Source organism: Lepus europaeus, chromosome 9, assembly GCF_033115175.1.
Source record: "Lepus europaeus isolate LE1 chromosome 9, mLepTim1.pri, whole genome shotgun sequence".
Classification (NCBI taxonomy): Eukaryota; Metazoa; Chordata; class Mammalia; order Lagomorpha; family Leporidae; genus Lepus; species Lepus europaeus.
Window position 1 is genome coordinate 28,746,571 of NC_084835.1, and position 22,529 is coordinate 28,769,099.

The following is a 22,529-nucleotide window of genomic DNA, read 5'->3' on the forward strand; positions in this document are numbered from 1 at the left end:
GTGCTGGCTGGTGTAAAACTTCCACGGATGAAGTGACGATTTTCCAGTTCTGCCAGCAAACAGCCATCCTTTGTGCTAAGCAATGGGCCGTCCAGTCTGACACAGAATTCCACAGGCCTCGGCCGCCCTGTGTTGATTGTGCACTGTGAGCTGTTTCGTGAGCCAGGGCTCTGAAGTCACACACTTCTCAGGGGTGTTCTCCAGGCAGCTTGTGGACGATGCTAGCATCTGAGACAGACCAGGGCCTGCGTTTCAGGCTGAACAGACGGAGAGCACCTCTGCAAATGTGATCGTGTTACTCTCCCCTGCTCAGAAGCCTTGGAGGAATTGAAGAGCCATTGGTGGAGCCGTTTAGAGGCTTGCATTGTAGAGTTAGATCAGTAGGGAGTTTGAGGCCTGGCTCAGAGGTTGGCCTCTTGAAGATTAGCTGATACTTCCAAGGCTGAAGGTCTCCTTAAACATAAGGGAGGAAAGTGTGTGTGTGTGTGTGTGTGTATTCAGTGGTAAGGTAAATTTTATTATATGCTGATCACAGTGATGGGAACATAACAGTCCCTCACTGATAGCTTTGATTAGTCCATGACAATGGTGATGATGACATTGACCTTGACAGTGACAGCGAGTGCCTACCAAGCTGGCCCTCCTTAGTGAGCATTCTTTCCCAGCACTGTGGTCACAGCCGCTCAGCCACCTGCTGTTTGTCAGCTACACTGTGTTCTTTCTTTCCTCGATACATTCATGTGTGATCTTTTTTTCCACCTGTGTTGTCAGGGACTGCCATTATGCTTCTTACTTTTCATCATCTGTCTTTGAAAAAAACGATTCTTTATAGCCATGGGCCGCAGTGGAGAAAACATATAAACTTAAATTTTTTCTCTCATTAAACTTTTTATTCATGGGACTCGGAATACTCGACAGATTTTTTGTTAAGTTGTTTCAGTTGAGAATTGTTGATTGGCAGAGCTAATAACAGAGAACTGTCATACACACACAACAGCAAAAACAACAACAGTAGCAGGTAGTCCACAAAATTTTCCCTTCCTTCTACTGTGTATGCTACATTGGTATCATTAACTGCTTTTCACTGTTAAACATAAATGTCCAACTCCGATAAATGTTCTGTGACGAATCCTCCACCAGTGGCTAAGACTGGGTGGCAGGTGTTCAGGATGATATTCATCCAGCCTTCTGAGTTTTCTGGGCTGACTTGGGGACTTTGCCAGCTCCAGCAGGCTTCTTGTCAACTGCTTGGATCCCATCCACGCAACGGTCTATCTCTTAACTGGAACAGCCGTGACCCAGAGGAGGAGCGCTGGGCCCATGTGGACTTTCCAGGAACCTTGTCAACAATGTCAGTATCCACCAAATTTCAAGAATTGAACACCGTCTTTGAGATTCCTGCCAGAAGGATGATCAGTGTTTCCCTCCAGGTCAGCAGACCTGCCTGTACCGTGCGCTCTGTGCTGAGCCGGTGCTGGGGCAGAGCCAGCATTGATTTCGATTGGCTGGTTCAGCATAAGCACCTGAGCCGTGACGCTGGCTTCTTCCTTAGGTGGGCTGCTTTTGCTATCATCAGCGACAGACAAACGGCTTTGACAGGCTCGTTCTTGACATCGAAGCCCGTGTTGTCCCTGGAAGAGCTTCACTCAAGGCTTCACTCTGCGGTTTAACAGACTTCACTGCAGCCACAACCTTGACCCAAGCAAAGGTTATCATCATGCCAGCTTTGAGAACATTGTCCACCCAGCCCACAGGGACTGCAACAATGCCACTGATTTTGTAGCTCTCCTGTAGGGATAAAATGGTTCATCTTTGCGTATTACATACCCTAACAAATCGTTCTTGTAGCAGGCATGGGTTTCTAACTTACAGACTGACCCAGTTTGTCCAGATCCAGGAACACTCTGATTTCTACGTATGACGTGCTCATGCCTGCAGAGAGTGGCCTCTGACGATGGTGCCCCTGTGCCCAGGCTTGGCTCAGCCCTGGGACACTGACACCGCAGTGGAGCAGGATCCCTGTGCTGGGCTTTCATCCACACACACACATTGTCCTGCTGACTCCAGGGCTTATGCCCAATCCTTACCCCCTCCCTAGTTGTTTTCTTACCTTTTCTGATTGGCAGTGCATGTCTGTGATTCCACTTCTGGAAATTTAGCCTAAAGCAGATCAAGTGAGATGGAAACAAAAGTTTCTATAACAGGTTGATCATCACCAGGAGATGCACATAACTTAGGATTGCCAACACTGGTAACTCTTGAAATGTGCACCAATAAGAATATTTTAAAATAAGCCAGAACACATTCATGGAAGGTCTCAAGAATAACACTCTGGTTCTGAAAAATTCTTAAATAAAAAATGCTTACAAGATTAAAAAAAATACAGCAAAACAAAATCTGACTTAGAAAAATGTATACACACCAAAAAGACATCCAGTGTGGGGGGAAGGAGACCATGAGGTTAAACAGTGTTAAGCAATCAGAAGGCAAATGGAGATGAATAGATGGAGAGCATAATATAGATGAGTAAGGAAAAGAAGGCCATTGTGTCCCCTAAAGGAGCTTTATCTATAGAGCCTGCTGCTTTTGTTGATAAATGAACTTTTTTGTTTAAAAAGGAAATAAGAAAAGAATCCACTAAATTAGGGTGCTGGTTGGTTTTTTTTTTTTTTTTTTTTTTTTTTTTTTTGACAGGCAGAGTGGACAGTGAGAGAGAGAGAGACAGAGAGAAAGGTCTTCCTTTTGCCGTTGGTTCACCCTCCAATGGCCGCCGCGGTAGCGCGCTGCGGCCGGCGCACCGCGCTGTTCCGATGGCAGGAGCCAGGTGCTTATCCTGGTCTCCCATGGGGTGCAGAGCCCAAACACTTGGGCCATCCTCCACTGCACTCCCTGGCCACAGCAGAGAGCTGGCCTGGAAGAGGGGCAACCGGGACAGGATCGGTGCCCCGACCGGGACTAGAACCCGGTGTGCCGGCGCCGCAAGGCGGAGGATTAGCCTGTTGAGCCACGGCGCCGGCCTGGTTGGTCTTTTTATAGTTACTTCTCTTATTTGATTAGCTTTTCTGCAATTTTATTAATGGGATGGGAGAAAATCAGATGGAAAGCAAAGAAGAAAGGTGATCAATAGAGACTAAGAGGACGGGTTGCCATTGGGTTAAATGGCTGCTTTCTCTAACACCAGCAGCCTGGGGACAAATCCCCACTTCCTGCTAATCAGGCTGTGAGCTTGCAGAGGGCAGAATGGCTGTTGAGCCTGGTGATAAGTACCCCTGATGTCAGGCAGCCTTCCTCTGCCTCTGGCCAGCTGGAGGTCCTGGACAAGTCACTTGGTCACCCTGAGAGCAGGGTTTTGGTTTTCTCATTTGTCAAGAGCACTAACAACAGACATAATGTGGCTATGAGACATGAATTAAACAACACGGGCAAAGCATGCATGCAAGGACTCACACGTGGTGGGCATTCAGGGCAGGTGGATTTTGACCCGGATGTCTGGCTATTTCTGGGGCATACGCTCAGAGCCCAGGGTGCTCACATTTGGGGCAGGTGGATTTTGACCCAGATGCCTGACTGTTTCTGGGGCATACACTCAGAGCCCAGGGTAGCAGCCTGGTCATCTACTGTGACTTGCTTTCTGGCGTTCCTCTTCCACTGGATGCAGACGCCTCTCTTCTCTGTGCCAGTCTCTTCCCCCATTCTTGCCTTCACCCATTTTCTCTCCCCATGACCAGCCACCATGGACATCCACCCACCCTCTTGTTAGGGTCCTGCATAATTAACAGCTGGTTTTGAATTTCTGAGAGTCACCATGATCTTTGCCTAGACTGGTGGTATTCAACTAGGGTCAGAGCAGGTGAATTGTCCCCCCAAGGGTCACTGCAATGTCAGGTTTTGGTTTTCACAAGCTGGGAGAGAGGAGGTACTGGAATGGGGTGGATAGAGGCCGAGATGGTACTAAACATCCTGCAACCACAGGCCAACTGCACAATAAAGAATTACCTGACTCAGTGCCAGTAGTGGCATTGTTGAGAAGCCATGGCCTAGAAGACAGGGTAAAGGGCAGAGCAGATGGTAAGGCAGGAGGATGTGATGTCTGTGCTCCTGAAATTGAGAGACATGGATGAAGGTGAGGCTTCCCTTACTAAAATCTCACATCTTCCACTGGTCCCCAGGTGGACCAACATGTTAGCTATGTCAACCAACATGTTAGAATGTCAACATTTCGTTCTCTGCTATCTCCGGAAGCTTTTTTAAAAAGACCTTTTGGAGTTAACTTCCCCAAGTCATCTCACTTCACTTCGGAATCATGACTGCTTCCTCCTCCAGGCAGTAGCGAGGCCTCGTCAAGTCGTCATACCCATGGAACGTGGGATGTGGACTGCTGCACCTTGTCCCATCCAGGGAGCTACCGTACAGATGATCTGCAAATCTCGGATGCTGCTGGAGTTTGTCCCCAGACCTCTCAGAAGTTCCTAAGTCAGACAGCTAACAGATGTTGGACTCGGACCTAAGCCAGTACCCCCCACCTCAGCGGGACAATGTGAGAGCTGCACCTGCCACTCCTGGAGCCTCTGGAACGTGGAGCTGGTTGCTTGACAAGAATTGTCCCATTCTTCCTGCAACCCTCATCTGGGCATGAATGCACCTTTTTCCGTTTTATAGATGATGAAACTCAGAGATGAATGAACTCACGCACAGGCTGCTGCCACTGGGATTCTTCTATAGAACCACAAATCCTAGACCCAGTGGAAGGAGGAAAAAGTTTGAGGCACCCTGCTGATAGTGACTCACAAGTTCTCTGCATTCTAAACTCACCATTCCCTGCTTAGATAAAGACTCAAAACTAAGACATACATCTCTGTTTTAGCTAAAAATGGAATCTGTAATTACACTGTTTATCTGCTTTGTTTCCTTAATGAAGGGGACTGTGGAAGCCCATTTCTGCTTGATGATCACAAAGGTATCATTTTGGTGAAGTTGCACAAAGAGAATGGAGCTTCTTGGCACCCAGTCATGAATGGGGATGCATTCATGGAGACAAAAGAAGAGAAAGGCTTTTCAAATGGCAGATCTATTCAGTCCCAATTGTCTGCACATAATTACTGTGAACTCAAGTCAGCTATTCTCATCAAGGACATTTGTTGCTAAGGGAAAATTAAATTTGATTGCGCGGATGCTCCTTTGGGTGCTGCATTGTGAGCAAGTGACTGGTCACAGCACCTTCAGCTTCTCTGGGATGGGAGGCACGGAGCTGTGATGATGAACTGTGCAGGCTCTGAGATGTGGCTGCTGGAATCACATCTGGACTCTGCCAGTGTGACTCCGGGCAAGCATTTCAGTTTCTCTGCGCTTTTGTTTGTTCATCTGCAAAATGGGACAAGAGCAAGACCTTGCTCACTCTGTGGTGGTGAGGATCCCATCCATTCGTGAGGCCTGCACCATGCTGGCCATGTAGTAAGTGCTTCTCAAGTACTGACCATTAAGGTGGAGGTAGAGGTTGGCTTTTTAAGTAAATGATTGAAACAAGTCACTTTCTCTAGGATCCAAGGCAGGCTTTGTAGTCTTTCTGAACCTCAATTTTCCCTTTTGGGAAAAGGGGGAATCACCCTAGCTGAGCTCTATGATCCTTTTATATCTATTCCTTTGTAGGATAATGAGTTTACATGTCTAAGAGTTAAAACACTGCTGGTTGCCGGCGCCGCGGCTCAATAGGCTAATCCTCCGCCTAGCGGTGCCAGCACTCCAGGTTCTAGTCCTGGTCAGGGCGCCAGATTCTATCCCGGTTGCCCCTCTTCCAGGCCAGCTCTCTGCTATGGCCCGGGAAGGCAGTGGAGGATGGCCCAAGTACTTGGGCCCTGCACCCGTGGGAGACCAGGAGAAGCACCTGGCTCCTGCCTTCAGATCAGCGCGGTATGCTGGCCACAGTGGCCATTGGAGGGTGAACCAATGGCAAAAAGGAAGACCTTTCTCTCTGTCTCTCTCTCTCTCACTGTCCACTCTGCCTGTCAAAAATAAAACAAACAAACAAACAAAAAAACAAAAAACAAAAAAAAAACCACTGCTGGCGACCTTGGTTATTGGCTTGCAATTCCATTGGTGAAACAGCAGTGACTGGCAGATAGATCTGTCTTCCATAGCATGTAGGCACTGAAAGGTCTTTGTGGTAAATCCTGTTCTTCAGGTTAGGAGTGGCCATGGTTTTCTATAATTTGTGTGTTTCCCAGAAACAGATGAAGCAGGTTCCAGCCAGTCCATAGTCACGCTGCAAACAGACTCAACAGTGCATTCCCTACATCAGCATGGGTGCCCCACAGTTGTCAAAGCAGAAAGAATTTCATCTTCAGAGAGGAACAGAGCCAGATGAGTCTCACCATTGAGAGTTTTGGACTCAGTCCATTTTAACTGGGTCCAGACAATTAGAGATGCTGCAATTATCAGGCTTTTAAAAATCACGTGTGCAGCCTATCAGCCTGACCCAAAGACCCGTCTTCCTTTTTTTTTTTTTCCATTTGCCAAACTTCACAGAACATAAACATATATGTGCTGCAGCCAGATGGCCCAAGTTCAGATATTGGCTCTGCCACATACTCACTGGATGCACTAGGGCAATTTACTCCAGTCCTCTCTGCTCCATCCACTCTCAGCAAAACAGATACCAATTATTCATACCCCACAGTTTATTATTTAATATTTGTCATGTTTTACTGTGAATTAATACATGGCATCATCTGGCATATATCAATTTCTTGATAAATTTAGTTGCTGTACTTGTTGGGTTTTTAATACCATTTGCATGTGTGTGCCGTAGGCACTTGTAATTTATGCTTTTGTGTACTTAATGTTTATTTCATTTAAACTGATTTTTTGAGATTCAAATACTGTAATTATAAAAAGGAAGCTTCCTAAATCAAAAATCAGAATCACTTGCCAGACAGAGAAATGCATTGTAAAAATAAGAACAATGAAAATCGAAAGCATTACCAAATACTAGCAAATACAAGTATTATGTTTGGTCTTCCGCAATAAAAGAAGAGCAGACAAAGGAAGGAAAGATAAGATGGAAGACAGGTGGTCGAACACAAACATCATCCTCATTGAAGAGGGACTAGGAAGAGAACTGGGGTGAGCATTGCATTCCCACCAGGGGCCCTCCTGTGCTGCTGCTGTCGGGCGTGGGCGTGGAAAGGCTCCTCCCTTGTGTTTGGAATGTAGGCAACTTGTCAGAGGGACTAAGGGTCTCACTTTCTCTCTGTCCATTGATTTGCTTGAAAATACCATTTGGGCGAATTATTTGTATATTCAGCAAGCACATAATGACCCTTCTGATGAGCTACCATTGCCCTGCAACAGAGGGTCTATGTCTGGGACCTGACCCTCTAGAGGAATAATAGCTACAAGCACCAGTCCATGGAGTCAGGAGCCAGGGAAACAGCTACCTGCTTGCCTTTTCTTTTTTTTTTTTTTTTTCCTTTTCTTTTTATTTAGTAAATATAAATTTCCAAAGTACAGTTTATGGATTACAATGGCTTCCTCCCCCCATAATTTCCCTCCCACTCACAACCCCCCCCATCTCCCACTCCCTCTCCCATTCCATTCACATTAAGATTCATTTTCAATTATCTTTATATACAGAAGATCGATTTAGTATATATTAAGTAAAGATTTCATCAGTTTGCACCCACGCAGAAACACAAAGTGTAAAACACTGTTTCAGTACCAGTTATAACATTACTTCACATTGGACAACACATTAAGGACAGATCCCACATGAGAAGTAAGTACACAGTGACTCCTATTGTTGACTTAACAATTTGACACTCTTGTTTATGGCATCAGTAATCTCCCTAGGCTCTAGTCATGAGTTTCCAAGGCTATGGAAGCCTTTTGAGTTTGCCGACTTCGATCTGATTCCAACAGGGTCATAGTCAAAGTGGAAGTTCTCTCCTCCCTTCAGAGAAAGGTACCTCCTTCTTTGATGGCCCATTCTTTCCACTGGGATCTCACTCGCAGAGATCTTTCATTTAGGTCTTCTTTTTTTTTTCTCCCAGAATGTCTTGGCTTTCCATGCCTAAAATACTCTCATGGGCTCTTCAGCCATATCCGAGTGCCTTACTTTACCCATTTTAGAATTTTTTTTGTTCTAGTACTATTGGTTGAACTCTGTAATTAACACACAATTATTCTTAGGTGTTTAAATTTTAACTGAAAAGTGATCCCTGTTAAATATAAGAGTGGGAATAAGAGAGAGAGGATATGTACAATTTGGGACATGCTCAATCAGACTTGCCCCAAATGGTGGAGTTAGAAATGTGCCAGGGGATTCCAATACAATCCCACCAAGGTGGCATGCACCAGTGCCATCTCACTAGTCCAAGTGATCAATTTCAGTTCACAATTGACCACACTGATAGGTCTAAGAGTCAAAGGGATCACACAAACAAGACTAGTGTCTGCTAATACTGATAGAATCAAAAAGGGAGAGAACGATCCATCATGGGAAGTGGGATACACAGCAGACTCATAGAATGCTTGCCTTTTCTAAACATAGGCTAGTGGCTCAGCCCGACAGTCTGAGGACTCAGTGAAATAATGTATGCAGTGAGAGTCCTGATGGGTAGTAAGAATCTACACATAATTAGCACTCACTGTGTCAGCTTCTTTCTACGCATTCGTTCCTCTGATTCTTAGACAACCACGTGAACATGTTATTTCCATTTTGCAGATGAGTACCTTAAGATGTAGACATTTAAAAACTCACCTGATGTCACACAACATCAGCAGGACTCAAACCCCCCCAGAATCTCTGCTCTTTGAAACTACACAGTTAGCCCAGCTTTGGGCATGGAGGTGGTAGCACTTGGTAACAGCTAGTATGTCATGAAGGCTGTGTGTGAAAGTGTATGTGTGTGTCTCATTGTATTAACAGCTGTACATTTATTTCCCCAAAACAATCCTGTTAGGTTGGTAGGGGCATCTCCCCTTGACATCAGTGGCCACTTCCTAAAAAGATGGCATTCTAACTTAAAAAGCTAACAGTCTATTTCCTTTTGTTTCAAAAGAGAAAATGATGCTTGGAACCCTAAGCCCCCAACCAATTACTTTCTTTCTGTGTAGTGGATAAATAAAGTTCAGTGAAAATGTGAATATAAGAAGCAGTCACGTTACTATACAAAGGCGTAGAACATTTTTCTGATCACCCAGAAGTTATCTGGTTGTGACCAAACAGCAGTTTTGCACTGTCAGCTCCCCTGGTTCCCCCAGCATCACAGACAACCTGCCCGTGGTGCTGGCATCCAGCCAGTTGTATTTGGAATAGAATTTGAGGTTTTGCCCACACCTCAATTTGTTGACATGCTGTTGAGCTGTAGAGTTATCAGTGTACATCCTGTATAGTTGTTTTATAGTATCACCAGCTGAAGACTTTGTAGAATGCTTGGGTATTAAGTGTAGTTCTGGAAAATTTTAATGAGGAGACCTCCATGAAAAATAGCTGTGCCACTAGCATCCCCATTTTACATATCAGGCTACTGAGGGTTAGCTAGAAGGAGCAGGGCAGGAATTTGTTCTCCAAGCTTTTACACTTCAGATTCTTGACCCTTAACCACTTATGCTATGGTGACTATCAACATTGTCATCATTTTAATGTCACAATGACTTGATTAGAATGGTAGTGTCATTCATGTTGCGATGATGATGATGATGGTGGTGGTGGTAGAGGTAATCATTATTTGACATTAGCACCCATCATGTTCCTGGCAGCATACTGGCCACTCAGTTTGTTTCATTTACTTCTGCCATCAACCTCTGTTAGAAAAACTTTATTCTCCTCATTTTATAAGTAAGAAAATTGAGACTTAGATTTGTTTTATCTTGCCTACTGGACATAACTTAAACAATTTAACCAACCACCAAGGCCTTGCAAAGTGCCTACTATGTGCTCATCCACATACCAAGGTTATTTAGTGTTTTAAAACTGATGGGGTATGTTATTAGACATGGAACTTTGTAATAGCAGGATTTGGTTCATGGCTGTGCTTCAAAGACATTACATATTTTACTATTTTCATATTTCAATTTTCTTTCCATAATAAAACCATGCAATTGTATCATGACCTTTGTCTCACCCGAAATAATATGGCATAAGTTATATTTTATACATTTATTCAGAGATACATATGTGTTGCTGCTAAGTTTGAGAAAGCCTGAGGTCAGAGACCTGGTGATTGATGTTGTCCCAGCAAGCCGAATGCTTGTGATACATAAATGATAGCTGATCAAGCCAACACAACTGCTTGAGGAATTATAGCTTATAGAGTTCCCTTGGCAGATGAAATCACTTGACTAATTAGAAAATAATGCATTATGCTGTGCCTAGAAAAATCACAGAGCAGCAGAAGCAGAACTGCATTTGGAGTTGCTCTGGGCTGCCAGTCACAATATTGAGCTTTTTTTTTTTCCTCTCTCCACCCCTTATCCCAACAGCCCAGAAATTGAAACAGACCATGGAACCTTGTGATACTGAGTATCCAGCGTTTGTCTCTGAGCGCACCATCAAGGAGACTACAGGGAACATTGCTTGTGAAGACTGCTCCAAGTAAGCTCTCTCCCAAGATGACCCCCTCCACACCCACACACACTTTTATGCTCCTAGAATTGTCCAGATGAATGGGTGAAGCTTGTGTGCACACAGCTATGCTCAGATATGGACAATATGGCTGCCCTCTGGTGTAAGGAAGTGTTTCCATCAGTTTGGAAGCAATCTCTGGGTTTTTTTAGAGTTCACTTAGATGTTGAGAAGCATTCAAACTGCATGACAAACCATTCTGGAGCATAGGAAATTTTGAGTCCAGATTGTTGATATTTGAAGAAAGTCCTAATTGATGTTTTCCCAGTTGCAAGTTGGCAATTTCAGCTGTCTGAGTAATGTTCTTTTGGTATTTTTATTGAAGGCAGCATGCCTCCAGAGTTCACTCAAATGCATTGTATTGGAAAGGGTTTCTCAATGGTTTAAAATATATTTCCCTGATTACTAGTGAGACTGAGCATCCTTCAATCATTTTATTGGTCAGTGGGGATTGTGGCCTCTTAAGTCCTGTTGGACAGTTCCCTACTGGGTGGTTGGATGTATTTTTATTGGCTTGGGTATTCATTTTATGTTTGGATATTATTTCTTTACAGTTACATGTCTGGTACTCATTTATCTGTCTTTGAATACACAGATTATTCCTTTGTTTTCATTTGAATACAGCCTGATTTCTTCTTTTATTGTAATTATTTGCAAATGTTGTGCCATGTTTAAGAATCTGTTGCAGTATATCATAATGATATTCTATTTTTCATATTTTGAAACAGTATGTTGCCTCTCACATTTAGACTTTTTTTCTTGGAATTTCTTAGACTTTTTTTCTTGGAATTTACTTGTGTGTGTGGCAGAAGTTTGGCCCCTTCCTGTATAATTTGTCTGTTATTCTGTACTCTTTATTAAATAGTTTTTATTTATCCATCAACCTATTATGACACCTCAGTCCTGGGCTGAGTTCCCATCTAGATTCCAAATATGTTTCTAGATTTTATGGATGGTCAATACCTATGTCCATGTATCATTTTATTATAGTTCTACAAAATGACTTGCTCTTTAGGAAAACAAGTACCATTTCCTCCTCCTTCTAAATTGTCTTGGTTATTCTTGGCTTTCCTTACTCTTTGATTTTAAATTTGGGATCAGCTTGTTAATTTCTGTGAGTGCAATGGGAGTAGGTAGTCAAGTGTCATTCCTGATTTAAAGGAATTGCTTCTAATAATTCCACTTTAGGTGTGATTTTTTTAAAATGGATTTTATTGTAGTAAAATATAAATAATATAAAATTTGTCATTTTCACTATTTTTACATGTAGCATCCAGAGTTAAGTACATTCACAGTGTTGTTCAGCCATCACTATTATTCATATGCACAGTTGCTACAGACTTTGGTTAGTTACCCATTTATTAGGTTAAAGAAAATTTTGCCAGTTTCTTTTTTTTCCTGTTATTATTGTTGAACCCTGAGTAGATGTTGAATTTTATTTTAAAAATTCACTGAAATGTTCAAATAATTATTAAAATAAGGAATAGCATACTTAGTTAATCAGTATGTTGAGTTACATTGTTACAAATTTTTTTAAAGATTTATTTGAAAGGCTGAGTTACAGAGATGCAGAGGTGGGGGGAGACAGAGAGAGGGAGAAAGTAAGTCTTCCATCTGCTGATTCATTCCCCAAATGGCCACAGCTGGGCCAATCAGGAGCTTCTTCTGGGTCTCCCATGTGGGTGCAGGGGCCCAAGGACTTGGGTCTTCTGCTGCTGCTTTCCTAGACCATAGCAGAGAGCTAGATTGGCAGTGAAGCACCCGGGATTCTAACCAGTGCCTATATGGGATCCCAGCACTGCAGGTGGTGGCTTTACCCTCTGTGCCACAGTGCCAACCCTACTGTTAAAATTTTTTAAATTTAATTTTGTTGAATATATACATACACAGTCATGTGCCAGATAACAACATTTCTTTCAAGGACAGGCTGTGTATACAACAGTGGTCACATAAGATTATATGGCATAGAGCCACTATAGCTGCCTTAGTATACATAAGTGTACTTTATGATGTTGGCACAACAACAAAATCACCCCATGCCTCATTTATCAGAATGTGCCCCACTGTTAGAAGCTGTGTATTTCAGAATTGCCATTTGTATCATTCATAGTAGATAGGCTGACTAAGGGGATAAATGGATCCTCATTGTTACGACTACAAAAGAAGCAAAAACATCTTCATTTCATTCATATGACACTGTGAACAGTTGTACCTGTGTTCAAAAGAAGTGAGTGGCTTTCATTTTCTACCATCATTTAATTTTGCTGTTAAGGTCACAAAATTACTTGGAGAGTTCCCTTTATTCTCTAATATCTGTAACATTTCTTAAATGATGGAATACCTGTTTTTTTGTAGCTTTGGTAAATCCCATAATAGTATTAGTGACTAATGGGATTTTCTGTGAGTGAGTATGTATGTAAAATTACAACTACTGGCTGGCGCTGTGGCTCAATAGGCTAATCCTCCACCTGCAGCGCCGGCACACCGGGTTCTAGTCCCGGTCGGGGCACTGGATTCTGTCCCGGTTGCCCCTCTTCCAGGCCAGCTCTCTGCTGTGGCCCAGGAGTGCAGTGGAGGATGGCTCAAGTCCTTGGGCCCTGCACCCCATGGGAGACCAGGAGAAGCACCTGGCTCCTGCCTTCGGATCAGCGTGGTGCGCCAGCCGCAGCGGCCATTGAGGGGTGAAGCAACGGAAAAGGAAGACCTTTCTCTCTGTCTCTCTCTCTCTCACTGTCTAACTCTGCCTGTCAAAAAAAAAAAAAATTACAACTACTGAATAAGTTTCTTTTTTGACAAGATAGCTCTGGATTTTTCATTTCTTTTAAAAAATTATTTTGGTGATTAGTTTTCTTAGAAAATTACCCATTTCGCTTCATATTTCAAGCTTGTGGCATGCATGTGTTAGTAGTGTTTTATTTCGATGAAAAGTGCCTAGTGCTATGGTGGTATAAGCCACCATTTGTGAGGGCAGCATCCCATAAGGGAGTGCCAGTTTGAATCCCAGCTACTTTCTGATCCAGCTTCCTGCTAATACACCTGGGAAGGCAGCAGAGGGTAGTCCATTTGGGTTTCTGCCATCCACGTGGGAGATCTGGATGCAGTTCCTGGCTCCTGGCTCTGGCCTGGCCTGGCCCAGCCCTTGCTGATGCAACCATTTGGTGCAACCAGCAGGTGAATGCTTTGTTTCTAATCCTCTCTCTATGACTCTGCCTTTCAAGTGAATAAATAAATAAACCTTTTAAAAATCATTCTTGGGAAAATGAAATTAAAGTGTAAGTTTATTTTTGTGAAAGAAATTGATGCCACACAGTTTTTTTCATAAGAAATATTTTGCATGAGCCTTTTGGAGACCACTCATGGGACTTTTTTGTTATTCTATTCTAACTGTTTTATTTCAGTTTTTTTTTTTTTGGAAAGCTTTTATTTAATAAATATAAATTTCTTGGTGCAGCTTTAGGAATATAGCAGTTCTTCCCCCCATACCCACCCTCCCACCCCCACTCCCATCCCACACCCTACTCTTTCTCCCACCCCATTCTTCATTAAGATTCATTTTTAATTATCTTTATGCACAGAAAACCAACTCTATACTAAGTAAAAATTTCAACAGTTTGCTCCCACACAGGCACACAAAGTATAAAGTATTGTTTAAAGACAAGTTTTACTGTTAATTCTCATAATACAACACATTAAGGACAGAGGTCCTACATGGGGAGCAAGTGCACAGTGACTCCTGTTGTTGATTTAACAACTGACACTCTTATTTATGATGTCAGTGATCACCGGAGGCTCTTGTCATGAACTGTCAAGGCTCTGGAAGCCTTTTGAGTCCACAAACTCTGTCAGTATTTAGACAGGGCCATGAGCAAAGTGGAAGTTCTCTCCCCTCCACTTCAGAGAAAGGTACCTCCTTCTTTGATGGCCACTTCTTTCTCCTGGGATCTCACTCACAGAGATTCTTCATGTACGTCATTTTTGACCACAGTGTCTTGGCTTTCCATGCCTGAAATGCTATCATGGGCTTTTTAGCTGGATCCGGATGCCTAAAAGGCTGATTCTGAGGACAGAGTGCTGTTTAGGGCATTTGTCATTCTATGAGTCTGCTGTGTGGCCTGCTTCCCATGTTGGATCATTATCTACTTTCAAATTCTATCTGTTGTTATTAGCAGACACTTGATCTTATTTATGTGATCCCTTTGACACTTATTCCTATCTGTATGATCAGCTACACACTTAAAATCATCACTTTAACAAATAAGATGGCATTAGTACCACCAAGCTTAATAGGATTTGGAATCCCATGTCAAGTTTTTAGTTTTACCCTTAGGGTTAAGTCCGAGGGAATGTATGCAGAACTGTGCATCCTCTGCCTCTCTTATTCCCACTGTTATTTTTAACAGGGATCAATTTTCTTTTTTCTTTCTTTTTTTTTGAGAGGCAGAGTGGATAGTGAGATAGAGAGACAGAGAGAAAGGTCTTCCTTTTTGCCATTGGTTTACCCTCCAATGGCCTCCATGGCCAGCGCATCTTGCTGATCCGAAGCCAGGAGCCAGGTACTTCTCCTGGTCTCCCATGCGGGTACAGGGCCCAAGAACTTGGGCCATCCTCCACTGCCTTCCCGGGCCATAGCAGAGAGCTGGCTTGGAAGAGGGGCAACCGGGATAGAATCCGGTGCCCCAACCGGGAACCAGAACCCAGTGTGCTGGCGCCGCAAGGTGGAGAATTAGCTTGTTAAGCCATGGCGCTGGCCAGGATCAATTTTCAATTGGATTTAAACACATATGAATAATTCTGTGTTAGCTAAGGAGTTCAACCAATAGTATTAAGTAGAAAAAGAAAATCATAAAACAAAAAGCTAATAAGCTGGTCCTCAACTGTCTGGACAAGGGCTGATCAAATCATTGCTTCTCATAGTGTTAATTTCACTTCTACAGGTTTGCTTTTAGGTGCTCTGTTAGTTATCACAGATCAGGGAGAACATATGATATTTATCCTTTTGGGACTGGCTGTTTCACTTAAGTATGGTATTTTCCAGACTCACCCATTTTGTTGTAAGTGATCGAATTTCTTTTTTTTTTTTTACTGCTGTGTAGTATTCCATAGAGTATGTACTCCATAATTTCTTTATCCAGTCTTCCATTGATGGGCATTTTGGTTGATTCCATATCTTAGCTATAGTGAATTGAGCTGCAATAAACATGGAGATGCAGATAGCTCGTTTATTTCCCGATTTCATTTCCCTTGAGTAAATTCCAAGGAGTAGGATGGCTGGATCATACGGTTTTTTGGACTATATTCAGGTTTCTGAGGAATCCCCAAATGGTCTTCCATAGTGGCTTTACCAGTTTGCATTCCCACCAACAGTTGATTAGGGTAACTTTTTTCCAACATCTTTGCCAGCATTTGTTGTTTGCTAATTTCTGTTTGAAAGTCATTCTAACTGGGCTGAGGTGAAACCTCATTGTGGTTTTGATTTACATTTCCCTGATGGCTAGTGATCCTGAACATTTTCTCATGTGTCTGTTGGCCATTTTGATTTCCTCATTTGAAAAATGTCTGTTTAAGTCCTCAGCCCATTTCTGAACTGGATTGTTTGTTTTCTTTTTATGGAGTTTCTTGATTTCTTTGTAGATTCTGCTTATTAATCCTTTATCTGTTGCATAGTTTGCAAATAATTTCTCCCATTCTGTTAGTTGCTTCTTCACTTTCCTGTTTTTTTTTTTTTTCCGTACAGAAATTCAAAATTTGATGTAATCCCCGTTGTTAATTTTGGCTTTGGCTGCCTGGGCCTCTGCAGTCTTTTCCAAGACGACTTTCTCTGTGCCAATATCTTGCAGTGTTTCTCTGATGTTCTCTAACAGTTTGATGGTGTCAGTTTGTAGATTTAGATCTTTAATCCATTTTGAGTGGATTTTTGTGTAAGGTAGGGTTCTTGTTTCATACTTCTGCATGTGGAAATCCAATTTTCCCAGCACCATTTGCTGAATAGACTGTCCTTGCTCCAGGGATTGGTTTTAGTTCCTTGATCAAATATAAGTTAGATGTTTGGATTGTTTTCTTGTGTTTCTATAATGTTCCATTGGTCTATCCATGTTTTAGGACCAGTACTAGGCTGGTCTGATTATAACTGTCCTGTAGTGTGTCTTAAAATCTGGTATTGTGATGCCTCCAGCTTTGGTTTTGTTGTATAAGATTGCTTTAGCTATTTGAGTTCTCCTGTGCCTCCATATGAATTTCAGCATCATTTTTTTCTGGATCTGAGAAGAACATCTTTGGTATTTTGATTAGCATTGCATTGAATCTTTAATGGCTTTGGAAGAATGGACATTTTGATGATACTGATTCTTGCAATCCAAGAATATGGAAGGTTTTTCCTTTTTTTGTATCTTCTTCTATTTCTTTAATGTTTTGTAGTTCTCATCATAGAGAACTCTGACATCCTTGGTTAAGTTTATTTCAATGTATCTGATTTTTTTGTAGCTATTGTGAATGGGATTCATCTCAGAAGTTCTTTATGAACCATGACATTGCCTGTGTATACAAAGGCTGTTGATTTTTGTGTATTGGTTTTATATCCTGCTACTTTACCAAACTCTTCTGTGAGTTCCAATAGTTTCTTAGTGGAGTTCTTTGTATCCATTAAATAAAGAATCATGTTCTCTGCAAATAGGGATGGTTTGACTTCCTCCTTCCCGATTTGTATCCCTTTGATTTCTTTTTCTTGCCTAATGGCTCTAGCAAAAACTTCCAGGACCATATTGAATAGCAATAGTGAGAGTGGACATCCGTGTGTGTGACCAGGTCTCAGTGGGAATGCTTCCAATGGTTCCCCATTCACTATGATGCTGGCTGTGGGTTTATCATAATTGCCTTGATTGTGTTGAGGAATGGTCCTTCTATACCCAATTTCCTTAGCATTTTCATCATGAAAGGGTGTTGTATTTTATCAAATGCTTTCTCTGCATCTATCAAGATAAGCATATTTTTTTCAGCAGTTTGTTATTGTGATGTATCACATTGATCAATTTGCAAATGTTGAACCATCCCTGCATGCCAGGGATAAATCCCAGTTGGTGTAGGTGGATGCTCTTTCTGATGTGTTATTGGATTTGGCTGGAATTTTGTTGAGGATTTTTTTCATCTATGGTCATCAAGGAAATTGGTCTGTAGTTCTCCTTCTCTGTTGCATATTTTTCAGGTTTAGGAATTAAGGTGTTGCTGGCTTCATAGAATTTTGGAGGATTCCCTCTTTGAATTGTTTTTGAATAACTTGAGAAGAATTGGAGTTAGATCTTCTAGAGCATATGCTCTAGAGATTCCTGAGTTGCTGATTTCCAGCTTCATTGAATTTGTTGTCTGAGAATATGCACACTTTGGTTTCAATATTTTTGAATTTACTGAGACTTGCTTTATGGCCTGGGATGTGGTCAATCCTAGAGTAGGTTCTATGCACTGCTGAGAAGAATGTGTATTCTGCAACTGTAGGATGAAAAGTTCTGTATATATCTGTTAGGTCCATTTGGTCTGTAGTGTCGATTATATCTGCTGTTTACTTGTTGGTTTTCTGTCTCGTTCATCTTTTCATTGCTGAAAGTAGAGTATTGAAGTCCCCCAATACTACTGTATTGGAGTCTGAGTCTCCCTTTAAATCCCTTAACGTTTCTTTTAAGTAGCCAGGTGCCCTGTAATTAGGTGCATATATATTTATAAAAGTTATATCTTCCTGTTGAACTGATTCCTTAATTATTATATAGTGCCCTTCTTTGTCTCTTTTAATTGTTTTTGTGTTAAAGTCTATTTTATCTGATATTAAGATAGCTATAGCTGCTATCTTTTGGTTTCTGTTGGCATGGAGTATCTTTTTCCATCCTTTCACTTTCAGTCTTTGTGTGTCTTTCTTGGCGACATGTGTTTCTTGTAGGCAGTAAATAGATGCATTTTGTTTTTTTTTAATCCATTCAGCCAGTCTGGGGAGTTGAGGCCATTTACATTCAAGGTGACTATTGACAAGTAATGACTTTGTCCTGCCATTTTTCCAAAAATATTTCTAATTTTTACTTTGAATTTCCTTTGATCTTCTTCTGAAAGATTTTCTTCCTTTATCTTCTTTTGTAATGATGGCCATGTTTCTGCATGCAGTACATCCTTAAGAAGCATCTTTTGGCTGGTGCTGTGGCTCAATAGGCTAATCCTCCACCTAGCAGCGCTGGCACACCAGGTTCTAGTCCCGGTCGGGGTGCCGGATTCTGTCCCGGTTGCCCCTCTTCCAGGACAGCTCTCTGCTATGGCCAGGGAGTGCAGTGGAGGATGGCCCAAGTCCTTGGGCCCTGCACCCCATGGGAGACCAGGATAAGTACCTGGCTCCTGCCATCAGATCAGCGCGGTGCGCCAGCCGCAACGCACTGGCCGCGGCAATCATTGGAGGGTGAACCAACGGCAAAAGGAAGACCTCTCTCTCTCTCTCTCTCACTGTCCATTCTGCCTGTCAAGAATAAAATTTAAAAAAAAAAAGCATCTTTTGTAGGGCTGGATGGGTGGTGACAGATTCATTTTCTGTTGTGGAGGATCTTTATTTCACCTCATTCACAACTGAGAGCTTTTCAGTGTATAATATTCTCAGATAACAGTTTTTTTCTCTTAAGACTTGGACTATATCTTGCCATCGTCTCCTAGCCTATAGGGCTTTTTATGAGAAGTCCACTGTGATTCTAACTGGAGATCCTCTGAAAGTAATCTGGCATTTCTCTCATGCACATTTTAGAATGTTTTACTGTGGTGAGTTTGATGACAATGTGTCATGTGTCATGGCAAGGATCTTTTCTGGTTATGTTTTTTGGGAGTTCTGTGTACTTGCAGTACTTGGATGTCCCTTTATTTCTCCAAACCAGGGAAGTTTTCTGCTGTTATTTCACTAAAAAGGCCTTCTAATCCTTTCTCTCTCTCCATAGCTTCAGGAACTCTTAGAACCAGTATGTTGGGTTATTTTTATAGTATCCTGTAGATTCCCAACAGTGTTTTTTAGTTTTCTAATTTTCTCTTCTTATCTCTGGTTTGACTGTATACTTTCCGGTGCTTTGTCTTATAAGTCCGATATTCTCTCTTCTGCCTCACCATTCTGTTTTTAAGGCTCTCCACTGTGTTTTTTATTTGTTCTATTGAATTCTTCATTTTGTTTTGATTTCTCTTTAAGATCTCAATTTCATGGGAGAAATTTTCTTTCATGTCCTATACAAATTTCAGTAGTTCATGCATTTACTTTTGATAACTTCTATGTCATCTTATGATCAGTTTTTTGAATTCCATTTCTTGCATTTCTTCTATCTCATTGTCTTCATAATCACAATCTAGTATTGAAATGTACTGTTCCTTTGGGGTTGTCATGTTGTCTTATTGTTTCTTGGATTGATGAGTTTGTTGTTCAACATTTGCGGGAGATACTTATTGTGTGTGTGTTTCTGTTTGTTTTTGCTGTGGTGGCTTTTATTGTTGTACTATGACTCTGTAGATAAGTGGAATGTCTGCTTTCATTAAATCTCTAGATGCTTGTAGTGGGTGTGGCCAGTGAGTTCTGTTCTTCAGGGGTAAGGGTGTGCCAAGGTAACACACCCAGGATTGGTATGGTAAATTCTCTCTCTCTCTCTTTTTAATCAGAAAGGAGGTTTATTCTGAGCTCCTCTCCTCAGTGGAGACCAGTCCCTGAGCATTGTCCCCAGTGGGTATTAATAGTCATCAGTTCTATCCCAAGGGCCACACAAAGGATCTGTGCAGTCCTCAGTTAAGTTCTGATTCCCCAGGATGTCTCACCAGATAATCAGGAACCCCTGAGCTTGTGGAGTCTCCCACTGAGACTGCTCAAAGTCCCAGCCACACCTTGAGTCCTCCCACACACCCTCAATTTTTTTCACAGTCCCAGTACAGAAACCTCACACAGTCACAAGTTCCTAGCCCCCTGCTTGGCTGGTTGCTGGGTGCAGACATGAGCCAACACAGCTGTTATGTATGTCCAAAATGGCGCCCACTCTATTGGGTTGTTACAGGATGCCATTGTAAAGTGATTAGGGAGAGAGAAATGTGTCTGTCCCGTCCTTTTTTGTTTTTTTTCCTCTAGTTTGGCTGGTATACTTTCCCCCATGGGGCTCCAAGGCCACTTCCCTCTCGGCTCTTCTTGCAGCTTTTCTCCCGGTAGTTTGGGCTGCTGTAGTCTAGTCTCACCTCACTTTCTAGCGCTGGTGTGTAGGCTCTTGGCTGCTGGAGTCATCACCAGTGAGCACCTGCACCTTCCATGTAGGTCCACCATGTCCCTCTAATTTTGGTAGAGTTTTCTATGCTGTTTTTTTCCCTAACTCTTCCCTGAGATTACACTCTTCACTTTTTGTTAATTATCTTCTCCTGGGCTAGAAAAGTAAGCTCCCTCCCTACTCCACCATCTCGGAACCACCTCTTTCTTTCTCTCTTTCTTTCTTTCTTTCTTTCTTTCTTTCTTTCTTTCTTTCTTTCTTTCTTTCTTTCTTTCTTTTTTCTTTGACAGGCAGAGTGGACAGTGAGAGAGAGAGAGAAAAGTCTTCTTTTGCCATTGGTTCACCCTCTAATGGCTGCTGTGGCTGGTGCACTGTGGCCATTGCATCGCGCTGATCCAAAGCAGGGAGCCAGGTGCTTCTTCTGGTCTCCCATGGGGTGCAGGGCCCAAGCACTTGGGCCATCCTCCACTGCACTCCAGGGCCACAGCAGAGAGCTGGACTGGAAGAGGGGCAACCGGGACAGAATCCAGCGCCCTGACCAGGAGTAGAACCCGGTGTGCTGGCGCCACAGGCAGAGGATTAGCCTGTTGAGCCATGGCGCCGGCTGGAACCACCTCTTTCTAATTTTCACTATTTTCTTGATCTGTGAACATTTAGTGTTGTAAAATATCTTCATATATGGTCTTTAGAGCGACTTTTTTTCCTTACTGATATATAATTAAATGGCATTGTGGGCTCATTAGCACTTTTTCCAGTGTGTGGAAACTTGTCTATGTGTGTGTATGTTGTAAGATCACCACAAAACACACCAAACACTGGAGTAAGGGAATGGGTTAATTGAGGAAAACCCAGCAGCCCAGAGGGAAAGGGTGAGGAAAGAAAAAGAGAGAGAGAGAGAGAGAGAAGAGGAGAGGAGAGGAGAGAGGAGAGAGCAAGTGAGCTGAGAGGAGGAAGGAGCCAAGAAAGAAGATAGAGTGAGCAAGAGAGAGTGAGATGAGAGAGAGGAGAAAGCGGGAGAGAGAGAGGAAAGGGCACGAGAGAAGAGAGAGTGAAGAGAGCCACGTATTCAGGAACAAGTCCTTTTAAAACTTTGCCAGAGGGTGGGCAGGGAAGTAGGAGCAGCGAATCCCATTAGGATGGGGGTGGAGCAATGGTGGCAGGGACTAGAGCACAGGATGCTGTAGATCACACCATAGATAAGACTGCGCCATTTTCCTAACTTTTTTTTTTTAAGGTTTGTTTGTTTATTTGAAAGGCAGAGAAAGAGAATCTCATCCACTGGTTCACTCCTCAGATGGCTGCAACAGCCAGGACTGAAACCAGGAGCTAGGATCTCCATCTGGGTCTTCCATGTGGCAGGGACCCAAGTACTTGGGCCATCATCCTCAGCCTTCCTAGCTATATGAGTGGGAAGCTGAGTCAGAAGTAGAGAAGCTGGGACTCTAACCAGCACTCTGATATGGGATGCCGGCATCACAAACAGCAGTTTAACCTGTTGTACCACAGTGCTGGCTGGTTGTGGATGTGTTTTTGAAAGTGACATACATTCTCTAATAGCTGGGTATAGGGATTTCAAATCTTTTTTGTGTCTGATCTATTTTAGATATTAATTAATCTATGATTTTTCCCCTTCCCTCTGTTTGCAACCCCTTTTGTCCTTTCACATTGGG

The 22,529-nt window shown here is 42.6% G+C and overlaps 1 protein-coding gene across 1 annotated transcript in view; it reads left to right on the forward strand.

Annotated features, from left to right (window-relative positions):
* CACNA2D3 (calcium voltage-gated channel auxiliary subunit alpha2delta 3) overlaps positions 1-22,529 on the forward strand; it is an 877,616-nt gene that overhangs the window by 818,052 nt on the left and 37,035 nt on the right. The window contains exon 35 of the mRNA XM_062200176.1: positions 10,480-10,591. Within this exon, the coding sequence (XP_062056160.1) occupies positions 10,480-10,591 (112 nt within the window). The remainder of the gene's footprint in view (positions 1-10,479; positions 10,592-22,529) is intronic.